General features: G+C 55.2%; 2 protein-coding genes across 3 annotated transcripts; one reads left to right on the top strand and one right to left on the bottom strand.

Annotated features, from left to right (window-relative positions):
• Positions 1-237: 237 nt before the first annotated feature.
• On the bottom strand, positions 238-2292 carry NDUFAF8 (NADH:ubiquinone oxidoreductase complex assembly factor 8). The gene is made up of 3 exons (XM_065910409.1): positions 2023-2292; positions 1749-1859; positions 238-487 (listed from the first exon to the last, which is right to left on the bottom strand). The coding sequence occupies exons 1-3, from the start codon at positions 2104-2106 to the stop codon at positions 458-460; spliced, it is 225 nt and encodes a 74-aa protein (XP_065766481.1). The 5' UTR covers positions 2107-2292; the 3' UTR covers positions 238-457.
• Positions 2293-2331: 39 nt separating this feature from the next.
• TEPSIN (TEPSIN adaptor related protein complex 4 accessory protein) lies at positions 2332-13217 on the top strand. 2 transcript variants are annotated; one of them, XM_065910408.1, is made up of 13 exons: positions 2332-2517; positions 4259-4331; positions 4658-4749; positions 4916-5009; positions 7015-7082; positions 7237-7315; positions 7431-7502; positions 8315-8518; positions 9491-9665; positions 9778-9891; positions 10017-10095; positions 10280-10414; positions 11369-13217. In XM_065910408.1, the coding sequence occupies exons 1-13, from the start codon at positions 2470-2472 to the stop codon at positions 11906-11908; spliced, it is 1773 nt and encodes a 590-aa protein (XP_065766480.1). In that variant the 5' UTR covers positions 2332-2469; the 3' UTR covers positions 11909-13217. The 2 variants fall into 2 exon arrangements, with proteins under 2 accessions (XP_065766480.1, XP_065766479.1); XM_065910407.1 differs by having other exon boundaries at positions 9488-9665.
• The last annotated feature ends 5050 nt before the right edge of the window (positions 13218-18267 follow it).

The raw sequence follows: 18267 nt of genomic DNA, 5'->3' as shown, positions 1-18267 counted from the left end.
CCCACCTTTTTTTCTAAGTCAGAAAAAAAACCCCATCAGTATCAGATTCCTACAGCTCTGACCTTTCCCTCAGTGTCACTGTTCTCTCTTTGGTCTGTGTTATAACCTGGTAGTTACTTCTAAATGCTTCGCCAGACTCAGATGACATACCTTTGGTGAGAATTCTTTAAAGAACGAGACTCGCAAGGCAGCTTGTTCACAGCCTATGCACTCATTCTGCAGATGACAAAACAAATCTTACAGTATCTGATCTGATCTTTATTGTGGGTTCACTGTATCTTATTCTCCCCAAATCCTTAGGCGTGCAAGGCTGGAAAACCCATTCCCCTCTGCTCATGCGCGCCTAATGTGTTTTCAGTCCTTTTAGCCCCAAGAGCTTTTGAGGTTTTAGACGCTTGCCCCTTGAGATCATCAGTGCCAGGCACCCAGGGACGTGGACTGGAGCTCGTAGTCCTTCCTAACGGCCTCCTGTCAGGGTCTTCTTGGCCTGGAAGACAAAAGGCTGTGTCTGAATGGGTTGCTTTCAAGCTACCATTGACATGGTTTCAAAGTTAAGAAAACTACCACACCAGAAGCCACCTCCTGGCAAATAACTTACAAAGAGCTTGGCTACGGGTGTGCAGCATGGGGCCAGGCTGGTTGGGGCACTGGGTAGCTGGGGCTGGGCTCAACCTGCTCTGTGGCCTCTCCCACCCCTGCCAGGTATTGTGCCAGCAACGAGTCCCATTTAGTCCTCCCCCTTCTGTAAAGGAATCTCTAAGTCAGAGATGCTGAAACACTTGCCCAGAGACAGGCTCCCCTCCTGCCTCCTCATGCACCCCCATAGAGCGTCAAAGTGCAGGCAGAGTAGACAAAATGGCTTGTGTCTTTAAATGAGAAACCCCCAGGTTCCCTGTCCTGAACTTCCAGTACGCGGGGCCTGTGGTTAGGTTGCCTTCGATGGAAAACAGCAGGAGAGGCGGTGACGCGCTTCCGGGGGCAGGACAACATGACAGAGGCAACGGAGCGTAAAGAATCATAGATGACCAGATACCTGTGATCCTTACTAATAACCACAGGCGGTAGGGAAAGGCCTGGTTTGGCCAGGAGTGTGTGATCTTTATTTTACATGTGAATCCTTCCAACCATTGACCACAGGATGAAGGTTTGTACATCCCTGAGGGAGTGCTCTTAGTAAAGCAGGGAAGCTGCCAAGAGGCAGGAAGCAAGTCCAAGCGACACATGCATCTTGGATGAAACATGTCAGATCAGAGATTGGTGACAAGGGTGGAGGCCGCATATCCCAGTCACAATGATTGCTAGGAAGGTGCAAGGGGTTCTTTGAGCCCTCCGGGAAATGAAGTATGGCCCATGCATCAGCCATCCTGGAACATTGGGAAACTGCCTTGGATTTCCTCAATTCTGCTGAGCTGACCCAACTGCCCCCTCTCTGGTCCAGTACTCAGCACCAGGAGCTCTGGAGAACAGAACTGACTGTGGGCTTCGTGGCCCACCCCAGACCCACAGAGTCGAGGGAACCCAGGACCTTGACACCTTGGGCACCAACTCAAAACCTTGTGCTAGCCTCATTACAGGCGGCCTCCGTGGCGGCGGGGGTCGCGCCGGCTGGTGTGGGGCTGTGCCCCGTTGAAGCACCTGTTGGAGCCCAACACCGAACCCAGAAGAAAAGGAAGCCAGCTTCCCGAGCGGGTAACGTGGGTCCCCGCCCCCTAGGGTCCCACCCCCGGTCGAAGCTGGCATCCACTTACCGCAGCAGCGAAGCAGCTCCGCAAAGCCTCGAACTCCTGCGCACACAGATCCTTCTTCAAGCAGCCGCCCGGGGCCGTGGACGCCTGCACGCACCTGCCGTAGGCCGCGGCCTGGGGGCGGATGGAGACGGGAGAGGGTCGCCACGGCTCACGCGCCCGCTGATTACCCGGGGCCGACCCCGCCGCCGCCGCTCCCGGGTCACCACTACCCGCCCCCCGCCAGCGCGCCCCCCGCCCCGCGCGGCCCTTCCTGCCCCGCATGACGACTCCGCACCTCGGCCTCACAGGCCGCTAGACACTCGGAGAAGGCGCGGAGGCGGCTTCGCACGCGACCCCACACAGCTCCGTTCCCCGACATGAGAGACTCTTCCCGGCACCTGTGGGCGCCGCCATCTTAGGTCCGGCCTCTTCCGGCGCCCAACAGCTTGACAGTCAGGCACTTCCGCCCACAACCTTTCTTGCGCTTTGTCATTTGGTCAGGCTTAGCCCTCGCCTCTACCTCTCCGGAACCGCTCTTAAGTCTCCCAGAGCCCTGCAGTTGGCTCGTTGCCCATCGCTGTCCTTGGACTTTGTATTGGTTTACGCGCAAATTGTTTCCCCGAAGTCGGCCTCAAGACCCTCCTCACGCGAGTAATTGGCCCGCTGGGGTCAGATTCACGCAGTGATTGGCGGGGGCCCGGGCCTGGCGGAATAGGGGCGGGGCCGGAAGGTGACCGGCACCATGGCGGCCACGCCGCCGCTGCGGGACCGCCTGAGCTTTCTGCACCGGGTGAGTGAGTGCTGGTGGCCCCGGTCCCACCACGCGCCGCCTCCTGGCCTCGCCCCCGGCCCAGGCCGACCGCCTCCCTGGCTGCGCACTGCCCCCGCGGGATCCCCATGCCCGGTGCCCTCCGGCTGCTGCCAGGCTCGGCGTCCCCTTCGTCCCCCTCCGTGCCCTCCCACCTCTTCTCTCGCTTCTTTCCCTGTCTTCCGGCCGCTTCAACATCCCAGAATTCTCCTCATCTCAAATCCTACCCCTCGGCCCCTCCCGAGGCTGGGGGCCCCCACAGCCTTGGCGGGGGGGGGGGGGGGGGCGGGAATAGGTCAGGCCACCCCTGTGTCAGGTCTACTGTGGATAGTGACATCCCCTTGAACAAAATCCAATTTTTTCTGTTTTCTTACCCAGCTTAAAGTAGCTTTACAGAAAAAGAAACAGTGATCCCCCGAACTCTGTCCGAGATAACCAGACGCTGATTCGAGGAGAGCCAGAAAACCTTTTATTAAGTGGTCCAGGCAGTGGGGGAAGCCCTGAATTCCAGTTCAAATTGTGCGGACGGCACAGAAGGGTGGAGTTCAACTGAAAAATGACAGGCGTTTGGGCGGTTTTGGTGGGATATGGCTGCTGTACCGTATCTGTAACTTGTGGTTACAGAAGCTAAGATCCCATGGCCCAGTAGGAACTGGGGGACGGACCCTGTCCCTCCAGGTGGTTACATTTCAAGGAGTGGCCTTCAGGTCCTTGAGAAAGATTCTCCCAAGTTGTAGGAGGTCTGGGTTCCCAATTGTAGAAAATGCTTCTAAAATGAGCCTGAACCAGTCCAAAGTCCAGGGTCAAGAAAGGGAGGTTGGGGTCTGTCACCAGAAATAGGCCAAAATGAACAGTAAATTCTGGCAGTGTGAGCTTCCACAGGCAGGTGGCGAGGGTGAGGGGGGTGGCTGGGTTCACCCTCATGCTGCTGAAAGACCGGTCAGTTCTCTTTGAGCAGAGGTTTCGCTATGTGCTGAACATCCTATGGTCCTGCAGACCTTTCCAGCTTCCCTCTGGGTCCTGGTGGACAAATAACGTAAGGAGTCTCTTGCAACATTCAGGCCAACTGTGTCTGTGGCCAGCACCTCAGAGACTACACCTGCGGTCTCCTGTCCTGTCTACACTGAGGGTCATACCCCCCAGATGTGCCGTGAGGTGGAATGGGTGTTTCTGGTTTTTATCCCTAGAAATTGTACATCTTTGTGCTGAGTCAACTCAGCATAAACACCTTTGTGCTGACAGATAAGTGTGAGACACACAGCTGAGTCAGTTGTTCTTGTTTTGAGTTGTTTCTGTGGGATCCTTTCCTGGAAGTGGCGCTGTAGGTCTGTCAGGGTGAATGATTGTGTCACAGGGGCTCACCTGAGGAGTCTTATTATTTTTTTTTTTTTTGCCAGTCCGTAAGTTGGTATACTAAAGGTGCTTTTAAGTTGTGTGGGTGTAGGCGTAGGGGCCTGGGGGGGGTGGGGCATGCTGAATCGTGACCTTTAGGGCCTGTCACCATGGAGACCACCACCCATTTCCTCTTCCCAGGCGTTGATCCTGGCCTCCAGAAGGGAGGCTTCTGCAGGCTCTCTGTGGCCAGTGGGACCATTGCTGTCCTCTTTGGGTCCCCTGACCCAACTATAGTTGGGTGCCAACTATAAGCTGTGTGGAAACGGATCCCCAAGAATGAGGGTTCCTGTGGCCACTCACTGTGGGCTGGGCTCTCGCTCCCTTTCAGCTCCCGATTCTCCTGAAGGGAACGTCGGATGATGATGTCCCGTGTCCGGGCTACCTGTTTGAGGAGATTGCCAGTATCCTTCCTTGTGGATACATCTGGGGGCCCTGTAGCTTCTCCTACCCCATCTCCCAGGGTCCTGGGCTTCTACCCTGAGGGGGCCCTGGTTCCTTTCACATAGCCGCTATGTGTGTGGGCTCTGAAAGTCACCCTACTGATGACATGAGGCTCAGGAGACCCTAGAAGCTGGGTGTTCCTGAAACCAGGGCCTGGGCTGGGTGCCTGTGGTGGAGGGGGCCACACTGAGGAGTTTGATGGCAGGAAGGCCCGGCTTCTTTCCCTGGCCAGGGCATTGTGTGGCCCGGGGTTAGTTCGCCCCTTCCCTAACTGAGCGCCTCCCAGAGATCTCCCACGAATCCCTGGGCAGCAGCCAGTGTCTCCTGGAGTACCTGCTGAACCGTCTGCACAGCGGCTCTGGCCGCGTGAAGCTCAAGGTGAGTCCGAGCGGCGACAGAGGCCTGCGCGGGGGTTAGATCAGGGCCCCGTCCCGCCCCTGGTTGTGCGGCTGGAGGGGAGGGATGGGGCGTCGGGGGGCTGTGTCGGGTGGGGCACTCTTCTGTGGATCCAGCTCTGTCCCACCCCCCATCCCTGCTCCCCCAGGTGCTGAAGATCCTGCTGCACCTGTGTGGTCACGGCTCCTCATCCTTCCTGCTCATCCTGAAGCGCAACCCTGCCTTCATCCAGGAGGCCGCGGGTACGGGCCAGCACTGCCCATGGGAGGCGCGGGGAGGAAGGTGGCCAGGGCAGGTCTCGGCCAGATCTCTTAACCTGAGCCCCTGCCTCCCTGCCCCGTACCTGTGCGCCCCTCTTTCCCCCATCCACACTGTCCTTCGCTACCAGTTCCTCCCCCCTCCCGGCCAGGCCAGGCCAGCACACTGCGCAGAATGACTGGTGTCTGTCCATGCTCTGTCTTAGCGGATTGGACCTTTCCTGACTGTCCCTGCCTTGGGTTCCCTCTTCTCCCCAGGGCTGCTTCTCCGGACCCTCCGTTCTTGGAAGGGCTGGGAGGGTGGGGGATGGGACTAGTGAGGCTGTTGGCAGACGTGGGACCCTGGCCTGTGGTGATCCAGGTGCCAGGTGAGTCTGGGGTAGAGCCCTGTCTGTTACCTGCCCCCGGGTCAGAGGTGTTCCTGAGTCTCTTGTTAATAAGAACTGGTGGGGGGATGTGGCCTGAGGTCTTCTTGAGTGGGGCAAACGGAACAGGAAGGCCTTGGCCTTCAGGCCAGAACCCACCCCTCCAAGCTGTCCCCAAGAGGACAGCCACGGAGGAGACTGAGTCTTCTGTCTACCGCTTGCTTGTCGGAGACCCTCAGCAGTTCAGTGAGCCCCACCCACCAGGTGCTTGGACTCATCCCACCCTGCCGCACCCCGAATCCACTGTCTTCCCTTTACTTCAGGCGCGCTGAGGCCAGGCCGGGGCTGGGCTGCCTGTGGGCCCTGGAGTCCATGCGGGTGCCTTGGAGACAGGGAGTGGCCTCGGAGGGGCACAGACCATTACTTGGCAGATGCCCAGAGGCGTCCAGGGGGCTGGGGACACTCATCACAGCCCAGCTCCCCGGAGTTTGTGCACTGAAGCAGTATGGTTGGTTCATCCTCACCAGCCGGAGGGTCAGAACGGGCCTGTCCCGCTGCGCAGCTCACACGGTTGTGGCCAGTGCTGGGCCTCACCTCTGTCCTGGCCTCTGAAGAGGGCAGAGGAAGCAGAGGGGGACCGTGCTTCTCTATTAGCACCAACATCTCTCAAGCTCTGAGCACTGTGCTCAGAGGACGAGTGCCCAGATAGACGGGGCTGTGAGAGGAGCTGATCCTGGAGGTGGGAGGAGGGGGGTGGCCCAACTTTGGGGGCCTGGCGGGGGGATCCCTGTGACTCCCACGAGGAGGGTGGGAGCTGTGGCAGGACGTCGGGGAGGTACTCCGCCCTGGCTGGTCTCAGCACCCTAAGGCAGGAGGAGCCAGCGAGATTTAATGAGACATAAGCTTCCCAGGTTGGAAAAGGAAATGGCAACCCACCCAGCATTCTTGCCTGGAGAATCCCATGAACAGAGGAGCCTGGCAGGCCATGGTCCATAGGGTCGCAGAGAGTCGGACATGACTGAAGCGACTAAGCACGCATGCAAGCACACAAGCTTTCCAGGTGGTGCTAGTGGTAAAGAACCCGCCTGCCAATGCAGGAGATGCTGGAGACATGGGTTTGATCCCTGGGTTGGGAAGATATCCTGGAGGAGGGCATGGCAACCCACTCCAGTATTCTTGCCTGAAAACTTTCACGGACAGAGGAGCCTGCTGGGCTATAGTCCATGGGGTTGCAGTCAGACACGACTGAAGGGACTTAGCGCACACAAGTTATCTGATGGGCCACAGCTGAAGCTTTATGAGCAGGAGACCTTTCAGGCTGTAATAAGGAGTGGCACATTGACATGGCCCTGGTATTCTGGAGGTTGAGTTGCAGCCTCACAGCTGCGGGTGTGGGAGGTGTGGGCCAGGGGGCACCGAGGGGCTGTGAGGGCACAGCTACCACACGCCTGAGGACGGCAATGCCTCTGCTTTAGGAAGCCCCCAGGGACTTGGTTGAGGGGGCTGAGCTGGGGGCTTCAAGGGGGGCTGGGCAAGGCCAAGGCTCACCGCCTGTGTCAGGCGTGGGCTTTGAGGCTGGGTGGTTGGCATTGCTCAGCTCAGCTCTGCTCCCATTTGTCCCACAGTTTTCGCGGGGCCCCCGGATCCTCTCCACGGGAACAGCTTATACCAGAAGGTGCGGGCGGCCGCCCAGGTGAGCCCAGGACCCAGGTCACTCCCTGCTCTCCCCGCGCAGGGCCCTGGCTCTATTCTTTCTGCAGGACAGAGCCCCTGAGTGGCCCTCAGGGGAGAAGGAGGGGTGGGGGGACCACGGGTGTGTGGTGCTGAGTGCCCTCTGCCTCGTCTAGGACTTGGGGGCTGCCTTGTACTCGGACGCTTTGTCACCTCCGCCTCCCTCCCAGCCTCCCAGGACCCTGCCTCCGGCAGGTACGCAAGTACACCCAGCCCTGTCACTGGGTTACTCTGGGCGGGCCTCTCTTTCCCCAAATGTCCGGGGTTGAGGGCCGGGTCCCCGCTGCTGCTGACGTGGGCCTCCCCGCAGGTATGGGCTCCCAGTCCAGGCCCCAGAGCACCCTACAGGGCTTCGGCTACAGCAAGGAGCGGGGTCACACAGGTGAGTGCTGCAGGGCCCTGGGCCCGGCTGAGGGCAAGGGGCGGGTGGGCCTGTGTGCCCCCCACTGACTTCTCTGCCACCCTGGGGCGGCTGGGGAGGTGCAGTCGGCTCTCTTCACCTGACTGGTGAGAAGCCAGGCTGAGGGTCAGCCCCGCACTTGTGGTGTCAGCCCTGGGCTCCTTCAGGGAGCCGAGCGCAGAGGGCGGTGGTCCCAGCTGTGACAGAGCTGACTTGGAGCTGGCGTGGTGCCGGCCCTGCTTGCGGGGAGAGCCCGAAACCCCTCAGGGCCGTGTGAGCCTCTCATGGGCTCTGGGCCAGGTCCAGCTGATATGCTGGCCACTCCATCCATGGCTCCTAGTTCCTCGGCACTTATGATTCCTAAAGTGGGTTGGCTTTAGAGCCCACCTGTTCCCAACCTGGGGGTGACCGCCAGATCACCCTCCACGGGGCACTCCTTGGGAAAGCCCCCAGCACTGGATGTGAGCGCTCCCTAAGTGGCCAGGGAGATTGTGGTTCTCAGGACAGCCACCTTAGGTGGCCCCGCGCTCTGAGGTGGGGACACAGGAGGGCCAGGGCACAGCTTTGCCATGAGCTGCCGCTCATCCACGCTCCTTGGGGCCAGGATGCATTGAAGTGAATTCACTGCAGAAGCTTCTGGGAGGGCCCTGTCCCTCCATATGGCCTCTGCTCTGTGACTGCAGCTTGTGTCCCAACCTCTTGGGTCCTGGACAAGGAGCAGCCATGGGCACCTCATCCCGGGAACACAGGGTGGGACTGAGGGGTCTGTGCCGTCTCCCCTCTATCTGCTGCAGGTTCCGCGGGCGAAGCCTTCCTGTCCACCATCCAGAAAGCTGCAGAGGTGGTGGCCAGTGCCGTGCGCCCTGGGCCTGAGAGCCCCAGCTGCCAGAGGTCCCTTCCGCGGGGTGACACCTACCAGCCGGCTGTGACACCTTCAGCCAGCCTCGGCACCTCCGCCTCCGGGAGCCCTCTCCCTGTGGCCAGCCCAGGAGCGAGAGGTATCGAGCTGGACTCCTTCCTTGGGGCGCTGGCTTCCCCCTCCCCGAACCCTGGGCTTCCGGTCACCTGCTGGGGCTGGGCAGGAGCAGATGAGGGAGGAGGAAGAAAGCAGCGCACCCATGGTGGGGGCAGGGGGCAGGAGCCGCACCCTGCAGGTCCCGCGACACCTCTCAGAACCAGCACATGACAAGCTCGCAGAGCCAGCTGCCCACAAGACTCGGCTCCCTGCAGCCTCTGCGGCGGTGCGCGTAGGGCAGCCCTGCCTCGACCCCCATGTCCAGTGTTCTCTGTCAGCCTGCTCTTGGTGGGAGCTCAGGTATTACGGCCCCACGAGAGGTGGGGTCTGCCCAGGATCCCGGCTGCTCAGACACAGAAGCTTAGAGCTGGGACAGGAGCCATCCCCAGCTCTCGTGTGTTCACCCAGCGCCTTTGAGCAAGCTCTGCAGCCCGTCAGGGCCCAGTGGCAACAGGGGAGCCCTCCGCAGGGGCCAGGCTCCATGCTGTGTGTGTTCTAGTGGTGCGCCGTGATATGGGAGGGAGCGACGACTGCCCATGCCCTCCGCTTCCACTTCTGCCTCTCCCAGAAGCACTGTCCTGTTTGCCTGGCTTGGAAGAAGGATGTCAGCACTTGCCGGGACTTGAGAGCTGCTGTGCTGGGCACTGTCCCCACTGCCCTGGCACTGCATGGCCTCCCACCCGCCTGGCGTCTGGCATCTGTGTTTTCTGGGCAGGCGTGTCCTGTGCAGACCCCCCACCCTGGCCCTGAGTGAGGGTGTGCTCTGTTCTGCCCCGTTTCCTCTCGGGTGGTGTTTCCTGGAGCTGGCGCCCAGGCAGCTACCGTGTCCACATCCCAGGACCCAGCCCACCGGCTCTTCCCTGGGTCTCCCCATCCAGGGCTCCTGGGGAGACGGACGTGGGGCCAATCTGAGGCCCCCAAGGATCCAACCCTCAGTCGGTGTTTCTTCCAACAGTGAGACACCAGCCCGGGCAAGCCGGAGGCGGCTGGGATGAGCTGGACAGCAGTCCCAGCTCTCAGGATTCTTCCCAGGAGAACGATGACCTGGGCAAGGCCTCGGACTCGGGCAGTCGGTCGGGCAGTGACAGCCCCTCGGGGGCCAGTCGGGCACCTAGTGACCTGGCAGAAAGGTGATCCAGCACCCCAGGGCGCCCCTCCGTTCCCTACCCTGATGGGAGAGAGGTGACCTGGAGGGGATGTGAGGGAGACCAGCCTTTGTCCTGACCCGTGTGCACCCGGCAGGGTCGAGGCTGTGACCCTGAGTGACTGCCAGCAGGAGCTGAGCCTGGTCCGGACTGTGACCCAGGGGCAGCACACCTTCCTGAGCCGAGAGGAGGTGCAGCACTTCGTCAAAGAGTGAGCCCCGACCCGTCCCAGGGCCCCCTCGCCCCCGCACCTCACCCCACCCCTCGCCCTGGCTCTGCACACACGCCCCTTGCCCCGCAGCCCCAGCCCTGTTGCGCGGTGCCCCCTTCCTGCAGGTGTGGCCTCCTCAACTGTGAGGCTGTGCTGGAGCTGCTCATCCGCCACCTGGCTGCCACCAGTGAGCGTGTTCAGATGGTAAGGAGGGCAGCAGGTGGGGCTGGGGGTGTGCCCAGGCACAGGGAGTGGGGAGAGTGAACACCGGATGCCCAGTCGATTGTCTGGTCGATTGCTGAGGGCCGAGAGGAGGGAGGGAGGGAGCGGTCACACTGATCTTCCTTGGGGGGGAACCCAGCTGACATCAAGCCCACCCACCCCGCAGAGAGCCCTGGGTGCCATCGCCTCCCTCGGGTGCACTGACCTGCTCTCTCAGGAGCGAGTCCTGCTCCTCGCCCGGCCTCGGCTGCAGGAGCTCAGTGCGGGCAGCCCTGGACCTGTCACCAACAAGGCCACCAAGGTGGGCAGCCTCCAGGGCCCAGAGGAGGGGGTGCAGGACACCCCAGCAGTCCCACACCCTCCCCCCGCCCCCACTGCCTTCCCTAGACGTGCCCCTCTTCCCGCTCCTGCGGCTGGCACAGGTCATGTCCTTAGAACAGCAGTTGGCGGCCTGGCCTCTTCCCATACATGGGACCCCCAGGTTTCCCCGACCTTCTGCCCAGCAGATCTGCTTTTTGGGCAGTGCCTTCTCCCTTGTGGCTGTCTCCTCCAGGAAGCCTTCCTCTTGCAGGAAGCCCTCCTTGACTGCTTGGGTGGCTCTCTTCCTCTGCTCTGTACTCTGTGTCATGGGTCTAAGCTCTGCTCCCATATCCCCAACTCTGGGAGGGCAGAAATGGTTGTCTGTCTGAGTCCTCTTCCCACTGATGAATGTGGGGAGGCCACCTGCGGTCTTCTCTGGGGCCTGCTGTTTGCCTCTCTTAGCTTCCAGTTTTCTGTATGGCACTGGACAGTTCAGATCCTTAGTCACCTGTCTCTAAACCGCTCTTCATCAAAGCACTAGTGAACCTGCCACACACGAAACACGTCGAGGGCTCATCACGTGTTGCTAAAGCCTGAGAAGGACCCAGGAGTCCAGCTATCAGGAATGACACTTGGGTGGGGGTTGGGGGTGCTTCAGACACATCTCTTTGCTCTGCGTGTGTCAGGTGCTTGTGTGGCACGTGACCAGGAGGGGGCGCTCTTCCACTCTGGCAAGCCACACAGCAGCTTGATGTGGGGGAAAGCACCTGTTTGTATGACAGCTGGTGGAGAGCAGCAGCGGTACTGCTGGGGGATGACAGAATTGTGAGTGGCCAGTGGTCCTGCCCCGTGCTCTGGCCAGCGACATTGAGGAGGGGACCCAGGAGGACCTTGTTCTCTATGATTCCTGAAGGAGCACAAGAGCCCTCACCAGTTCCCCTCTTCCCTCGTTCAGATCCTGAGACACTTTGAAGCCTCCTGCCGACAGTGGCCCCCTGCCCGGAGGCCCCCAGCCGAGCCTAGCCCTGCAGCCGCCCGTGTGGGCCCATCAGACCTGCTGACCGACACCCTGCCTTTCACCGGGGGCCAGGCCTTCCTACAGCCTCTGAGTTCAGCTTTGTTTTCGCCCAAGGGCAGCATGCCCCCATCAGGGCTGCAGCCCAGCCCTGTGCCCCCAACGTCCCCAGAGAGCCCCCTTCCAGTCCCTGGGGCTGCCAGGGAGGCTGAGACCAGGCTGGCAGGTTCCAGAGACCAGGGCCTGCTCTGCATGGACACCCCAAAGGGAGGGCCAGAGATCAGCCTGGGCCCCGGCCACAGCTGCAGCTCCTTATTTGCTGGCATGGAGCTGGTGGCCTGTCCCCGCCTGGTGGGGGCTGGGACTGCCGCAGAGGATCCCCTCCCAGCCCACCAGGCTCCCTGGACGTTGTCACAGAGGCTGGCAGCAAAAGAGCCTTCCGGCTCTGAGCCGTCAGCTTTTGCATTCTTAAACTCATGATCTTGTCCGCCTGGGCCACATGCAGTCTGTGTGCTCCCTGGCCTGTGACTCCCAGGACCCTGTGACTTTGTGCTGTCCCCCTTTGCCCACAGCCCCCGATTCCCCTCTCTGTGGTCAGCCTCGCCCTCCCCTGGCCTCTTCCCCTCACCCACTGAGGCCTTGGTGTGAGCAGCTATCCAGCCAGGCGAGCTTAGAGTGGATGGCCCACCCAGGGATGAGAATGGCCATCAGTAAAACCCAGGTGATATTTTAGTCCATGCGCCAGCCAGAGCCAGACCACCACTGCGGTAACGAGGTGCCCTTGGGAGCTGCTCCTCAACTTTGCCCCTAAGGTGTTTTTCCTGTTTTTCTGCTGGGAGGCAGGACCCCCCTCTTACAGCCTGCCCTCTGGGTTTGATGGCCCAGGATCAGCGTCCCCGAGCACTCTGCAGGACTTGCAGGGAGGGCAGGACAGGCCCAGAAAGAGGAGCCGAACACAAGCTAAGCCTGGCAGCCGGTGGGCCCTGGGGTGCCGGATCTGCCACCTCATGGCCATCTGCTCTGGCGGGATGAGCACACCGTCCACTTTTCCCATCTGCCAGAGGGACGAAGGGAGGGCAGTGGGGCAGACAGCATGACGTGGCCTGCTCAGAGGGCACTGGAGGGGAGCTCACGGGAGAGGCCTGGTGACTGAGCTTGGAGACCCCACACCCACTGGAACTGGCCCAAGTCCCCGGGATCCTTATGGGCACACACAGAAGGGTACCGGGGAAGACGAGAGGACCCATCTGCAGGCTGAGCCCAGGCCTGGTCTCCAGCCAAGCTTCTGCTATTTCCAGGCGACAATCCTGAGAGGAGGATCCCAGGGCCACCTCACTCATTCCTCAACCCCCACCCTGCTGTCTCCTTGGCCAGAGACTGGCCATTTGGACTTGAATTCCTGTAGCAGCAGGCAGGCAGGCACGGAGCCTTGCAAGCACTGACCTTGGGGTCCCCTGGGGAAACCCCTGCCTTCCTGGCCCTCAGAAAAAAGGATTTTTTGGGTCAGTTTGGAACCACTGCTTGGGTCTTTGTTTTTGAGCTCAGATCCCTCCCTCTGGGGGAGGGGGGTGTTGTAAGCAGCCTCCCACCTTCTCGTCCATCAGGATTAGGGTCTGGGTAGGGTTAGGGCAGCATCAGGTCCCTGTGTGACCCGTGTCATCTCCCCACTCCCATGACCTCTGCCTGCAGACTGTACAGACACCTCAGAGCTAGGGCTGTGGTCGCTCTGGGGAGAACTGGGGATGGCCTGGGGTCACACCTCCCACATAAACACTGCTGTTCACAGGAAGCTGCACTGATCGCTTTTTCATTTTCTATCTGCATGTGTGTGTGAGAGAGGAGAGAAAACGGCACTAAAAGGCACAGGTAGAGACTTCTAAAAGCTGGGACAGGTATCAGTTCTTCCCTCCAACGGAACTATCTTGTCCAGTAATTTTCTTAATTGCAAAGTTTCTAACTACAAAATTCAATTTCTTAAGTAGATTTAGGACTATTTGGGTTATCTATTTCCTCATGAGTTTCAATAATTTGTGTCTTTCAAGGAATTGGTCCATTGTGAATATGGCTATAGAGTTTTTTCAGCCTTTCTTTGTTCTTCCAATTTTTTTTTTGTTCTTCCAACTTTTATAGTGTCCCACCTTTCATTTCTGATATTAGTTTTTTCCCCCTTTCTTGGTTAGTCTGATTAGAAGTTTATTGATATTATTGACCTTTTCAAAGAACTAACTTTTGGTTTTGTTTTTCTTACTGATTTTATGTTTCGTATTTTATTGACTTCTGCTGTTTACTGTTTCATTCTATCTGCTGTGGATTTTTTTTTCTTTTTCTAGCTTTTTAAAAGTGAAAGCTTAGATTATTGATTTAAGACCTTTTTTCTTTTTTAATATAAACATTTTAAAAATTTTATTTTTGGTTGCAGTAGGTCTTCCTTTGCTCCGTGCAGGCTTTCTCTAGTGGCAGAGGGTGGGAGCTACTCTTCTTCTCAGTTCATGGGCTTCTCATTGGGGTGGTCTCTTTAAAGGTGGAGCACAGGCTCTAGGCACACCGGCTTCAGTAGATGCAGCTTGTGGGCTCAGTAGTAGCGGCTTGCGGCCACTAGAGTGCGGGCTCAGTAGTTGTGACTCAGTAGTTTCAACTAAGTTCATGGGCTTAGTTGCTCAGTGGCATGTGGAATCTTCTAGACCAGGGATCACACCCATGTTGCCTGCATTGGCAGGCAGATTCTTATCCACTGTACCACCAGGGAAGTTCTAATGGAAACATTTTTAATGCTATACATTTTCCTCTAGACACTGTTTTAGCTACATCCAATGAACTTTGATAACATTTTCATATTTATTCATTTCAAAATATTTTCTAATTTCCCATAAGACTTCCTTTTTGTCTGACTTTTTTGGGGGGGCATAGCACCAGGCAGCATGTGAAACCTCCTGGACTAGGGCTCAAACCCATGCCCCCTGCAGTGGAAATGCAGAGTATTAACCCCTGGACCACCAGCGAAGTCCTGATAGATTATTTTAAAATGTGTTTTGTATTAGTACTTTAATTTTTATATTGTAAGAGAACATATAAGACTTTCATTATAAAGATTTCAAGCTTTTGCTAAAGTTTGTTTAGTGGCCTAGGATATAGTCTATCTTGGTGAATGTTCCATGTGCACTTGATTTGGAGAACCACAGACCAATCTCCTTCATGAACATAGATTTTTTTAAAAAAAAGCCCTCAACAGAATATTAGCAAAACAAATCCAGATGTATACAAAAAGTAATAATACATCACAGTAAGTGGAGCTTTTTCTGGGGATGGAAGGCTGGTCCACCATCTGAAAATAGTGCAATTCACTATATTAACACACTAAAGAAGAACAAATCACATTATTATTTTACACAGAAAAAAGCAAGAGATAAATTTCAACATTCATGATTTAAAAAAAAAAACTCAGCAAACTAGAAATATAACAGTTTCTTTCACCCAGTAAAGGGGATGGACTGGGTGCTTGTGTGCATACACTGTTGCTTCAGTCCTGTCCAAGTCTTTGCAACACCATACTTAATGTCAAAAGGCTGAGTGATTTCCCTCCAAGATTGGGAACAAAGCGGGAATGTCCATACTCACAACTTTTGTTTAGCGTTGTCCTGGAAGCACCAGCCACTTCAATGAAACAGTGGGGGAAAAGGCGAATACAAAGGAAGAAATAAAACTGTTACTAACCAGAGAAAGCATGATTATTTATGTCGAAAATCACATAGATTCCACAAAAATCCTATGACTAAAGAGTTTAGCAAGAACACAGCCTGTTGAGTAAAACTGAATTGTATTTTCATATACGAGTGATAAATGATTGGAAATTTACATTTTAAAATCTTGTTATTGGGACGTCTGTGGTACGGGAGGATTCCACATGCCATGGAGTAACTGAGCCCGTGCTCTAGGGCCCACGGGCCACAGCAGCTAAGGCCCATGCGTCTAGAGCCTGTGCTCCACAACCAGAGATGGAGCGCATGGAAGAGTACCCCCTGCCCCCCTGCAACTAGAGAGAGCCCACACGTAGCAGTGAAGACCCAGTGTGGCCAAAAAAACGCAAGGAAGAGTACCCCCTGCCCCCCTGCAACTAGAGAGAGCCCACACGTAGCAGTGAAGACCCAGTATGGCCAAAAATAGGTGCTTTATGATAGCATCCAAAACCTGAAATAATTAGATATAAATTAAATAGATGTAGGATCTGTATGCTGAAAAATATAAAAGACTGATGAAAGAAATCAATGAAGACCTATATAAATGGAGAGAGATACTATGTTTATAGATTGGAAGATTTTACTGTTAAAATGTCAATTTTTCCTAAATTGATCTACAGATTTAACATAATTTCCATCTATATCTATATCTATATATATTTTTTGGTAAATGGAAACAAACTGATCCTAAAAGCTACAACCAAAGTCAAAGCAATTAGAATAGCTAAGGTGATTTTGAAAAAGCACAAAGAGGGCTCACAGCACCTGCTTTGAAAATATACTGTCAAGAAGCATTAGTCAATACTGTGGGATGCATGAAAGTTTAGACATGGATCAGTGGGCCAGTATAGACAGTTCAGAAACAGAGCCACACGGATATGGTCAGTTGGTTTTCCACAGGTGTCAAGGTAATTCAATGGAGAAAGGATAGACTTTCAACACATATTGAAAACACATATTGAAACAACTGGAAGAAAAGAATGAACCTTGGCCCCTTCTCATATCTTACACAGTATTTAAAGTGAGTCATAAACCTACCTAGAAATTAAACTTCCAGAAGAAAACCTAGCAGAAAATGCTCTGTCCTTGGATTAGGCAAAGGCTTCTGTGAGATATAAAAAGTGCAAACTGTAATAGAAAAAACTAGGCATCATCAAACTTAAAGAACTTTATTTTGAATGACACGAGAACAAAAAGACAATTCACAGACTGGAGAAGATGTTTGCAAATCCCAACTCTCAGGAAGGATTTGTATCAAGAACATATAAGGAACACCCCAAACTCAATCATAAACCAACCCCCAGTTTACAAAGTGGGTGAAAGATGTGGATGGACACTTTGCTAAAGAAAGTATATGGATATCGAACAGAGAAGCACACAGTTTCTCAACATTGTTAGGGAAATGCCGTTGAAGACCATGTGGAATACCACTGCACACCTTAGAAAATATTAGTATTTTCTAAGAATATTTATTTTAGTTGGCAGCATTTGGTCTCTTCATTGTGTCAAGATCTTTTGATGCAGTGTGTGGGTTTAGTTGGCTCCAAGGCCTGTGAGATCTTCCTTGACCAGGGATCAAACCTGTGTCCCCTGCATTGCAAAGACCATTGGGCCACCAGGGAAGTCCTGACACTTGTTAGTATTACTTAAAAATAATAATTTAAAAATCCATTAATACCAAGTGTGAGGCCAAGGGGAATCAAATGGAATTCACAGGCTGCTGGTGAGAATGCATTAATAGAAAGATACATCACCTTTGGGAAAAGTTTGGCAGTATCTTAGACAGTTACCATACAATTCAGCAGTCCCCTCCTAAGTATCTGCCCAAGTGACATGAAAACTTACATCACCTTTGGGAAAAGTTTGGCAGTATCTTAGACAGTTACCATACAATTCAGCAGTCCCCTCCTAAGTATCTGCCCAAGTGACATGAAAACTTAAGTTCACACAAATGTTTAAAAGTAAATGCTTACAGCAGTTCCATTCATAATTGCCCCAAACCAGAAACAACCGATAGGTCCTTGAGTTGCTGAGTAATAAAGGATGGTTCACCCACACCGTGGAATACTAGTCAGCAATGAAGAGGAAGAGGGAAGACTCACATGACTAAGTGAAGGAAACCAGACTCAAAATGATACACACCACAGGATTGCATTTCTAAGATGCTGGAAAAGGCAAAACCATAGTGATAGACTGACAGACAACAGGTTGGTGGTGACTGGGACAAGGGGTGGGGAGGATTTGGCTACAAAAAGGCAGCCCATGATTTGGGGAGAGGAGAGAAAGTTCTGTGCCTTGTTTGTGGTGGTGGTAAAACAGCTCTCTGTGTGTGTGCCTAGTTGCTCAGTCAATTCTGACTCTGTGACCCATGGGCTGTAGATGGCCAGGCTTCTCTATACATGGGGATTCTCCAGGCAAGAATACTTGAGTGGGTTGCTATGCCCTCCTCCAGGGGATCTTCCCAACCCAGGGATTGAACCCGGGTATCCTGCATTGCAGGGGGATCCTTTACTGTCTGAGCCACCAGGGAAGCCTGCATCGTCAAAACTCAGCTGTACACCTAAAAATATGATTTTTATTGATATAAATTAGAATTTTTTGAAGTAAAAATAGTATTTGATTTATAAAAATGGGACAAAAATGAGCAATGTGCTATTTGTTATTTTGAAAGGAAAAATGTTGGAGAGGCCAGAAGCTTCCTGGAGGAGAGGGGGCTTTCCTGTTGAAGGGATCACAGATTAGGGGTATAGCGTAGCTACAGTGTAGCGCTGAGCTGGGTGTGCCGGGTCCACCTGTGCGCTGGGAAGGACGCACAGTGAAGGTAGGGAAACACGCGGGACGCCAAAGAGGAGAGGTCCTGCCAGCGGGGACAGTGGTCTGGACATGAGAAAAGATAGGAAACAACCTCCAGGCGGTTGGCGGGGGGTGGGGGGGTGGGGGGGAGTGGAGGTGGGGAATTAAAACTTCGGAGAAGGAGGCAAAAAAAAGAAAAAGGGATGGCATTGTCAAGACGGGAAAAGGACAGAAAAAAAGGGACAAGGCTGCCACCGCGCGGTCTTGGGTTGTAAGGAGGGGAGCGGGCATTAAGGGTGAGGGTAAGTGTCA

This window comes from Muntiacus reevesi, chromosome 18, assembly GCF_963930625.1.
Source record: "Muntiacus reevesi chromosome 18, mMunRee1.1, whole genome shotgun sequence".
NCBI classification, from domain to species: Eukaryota; Metazoa; Chordata; class Mammalia; order Artiodactyla; family Cervidae; genus Muntiacus; species Muntiacus reevesi.
The sequence above is the reverse complement of the archived record's forward strand: the minus strand, read 5'-3'. Positions and strand labels throughout refer to the sequence as shown.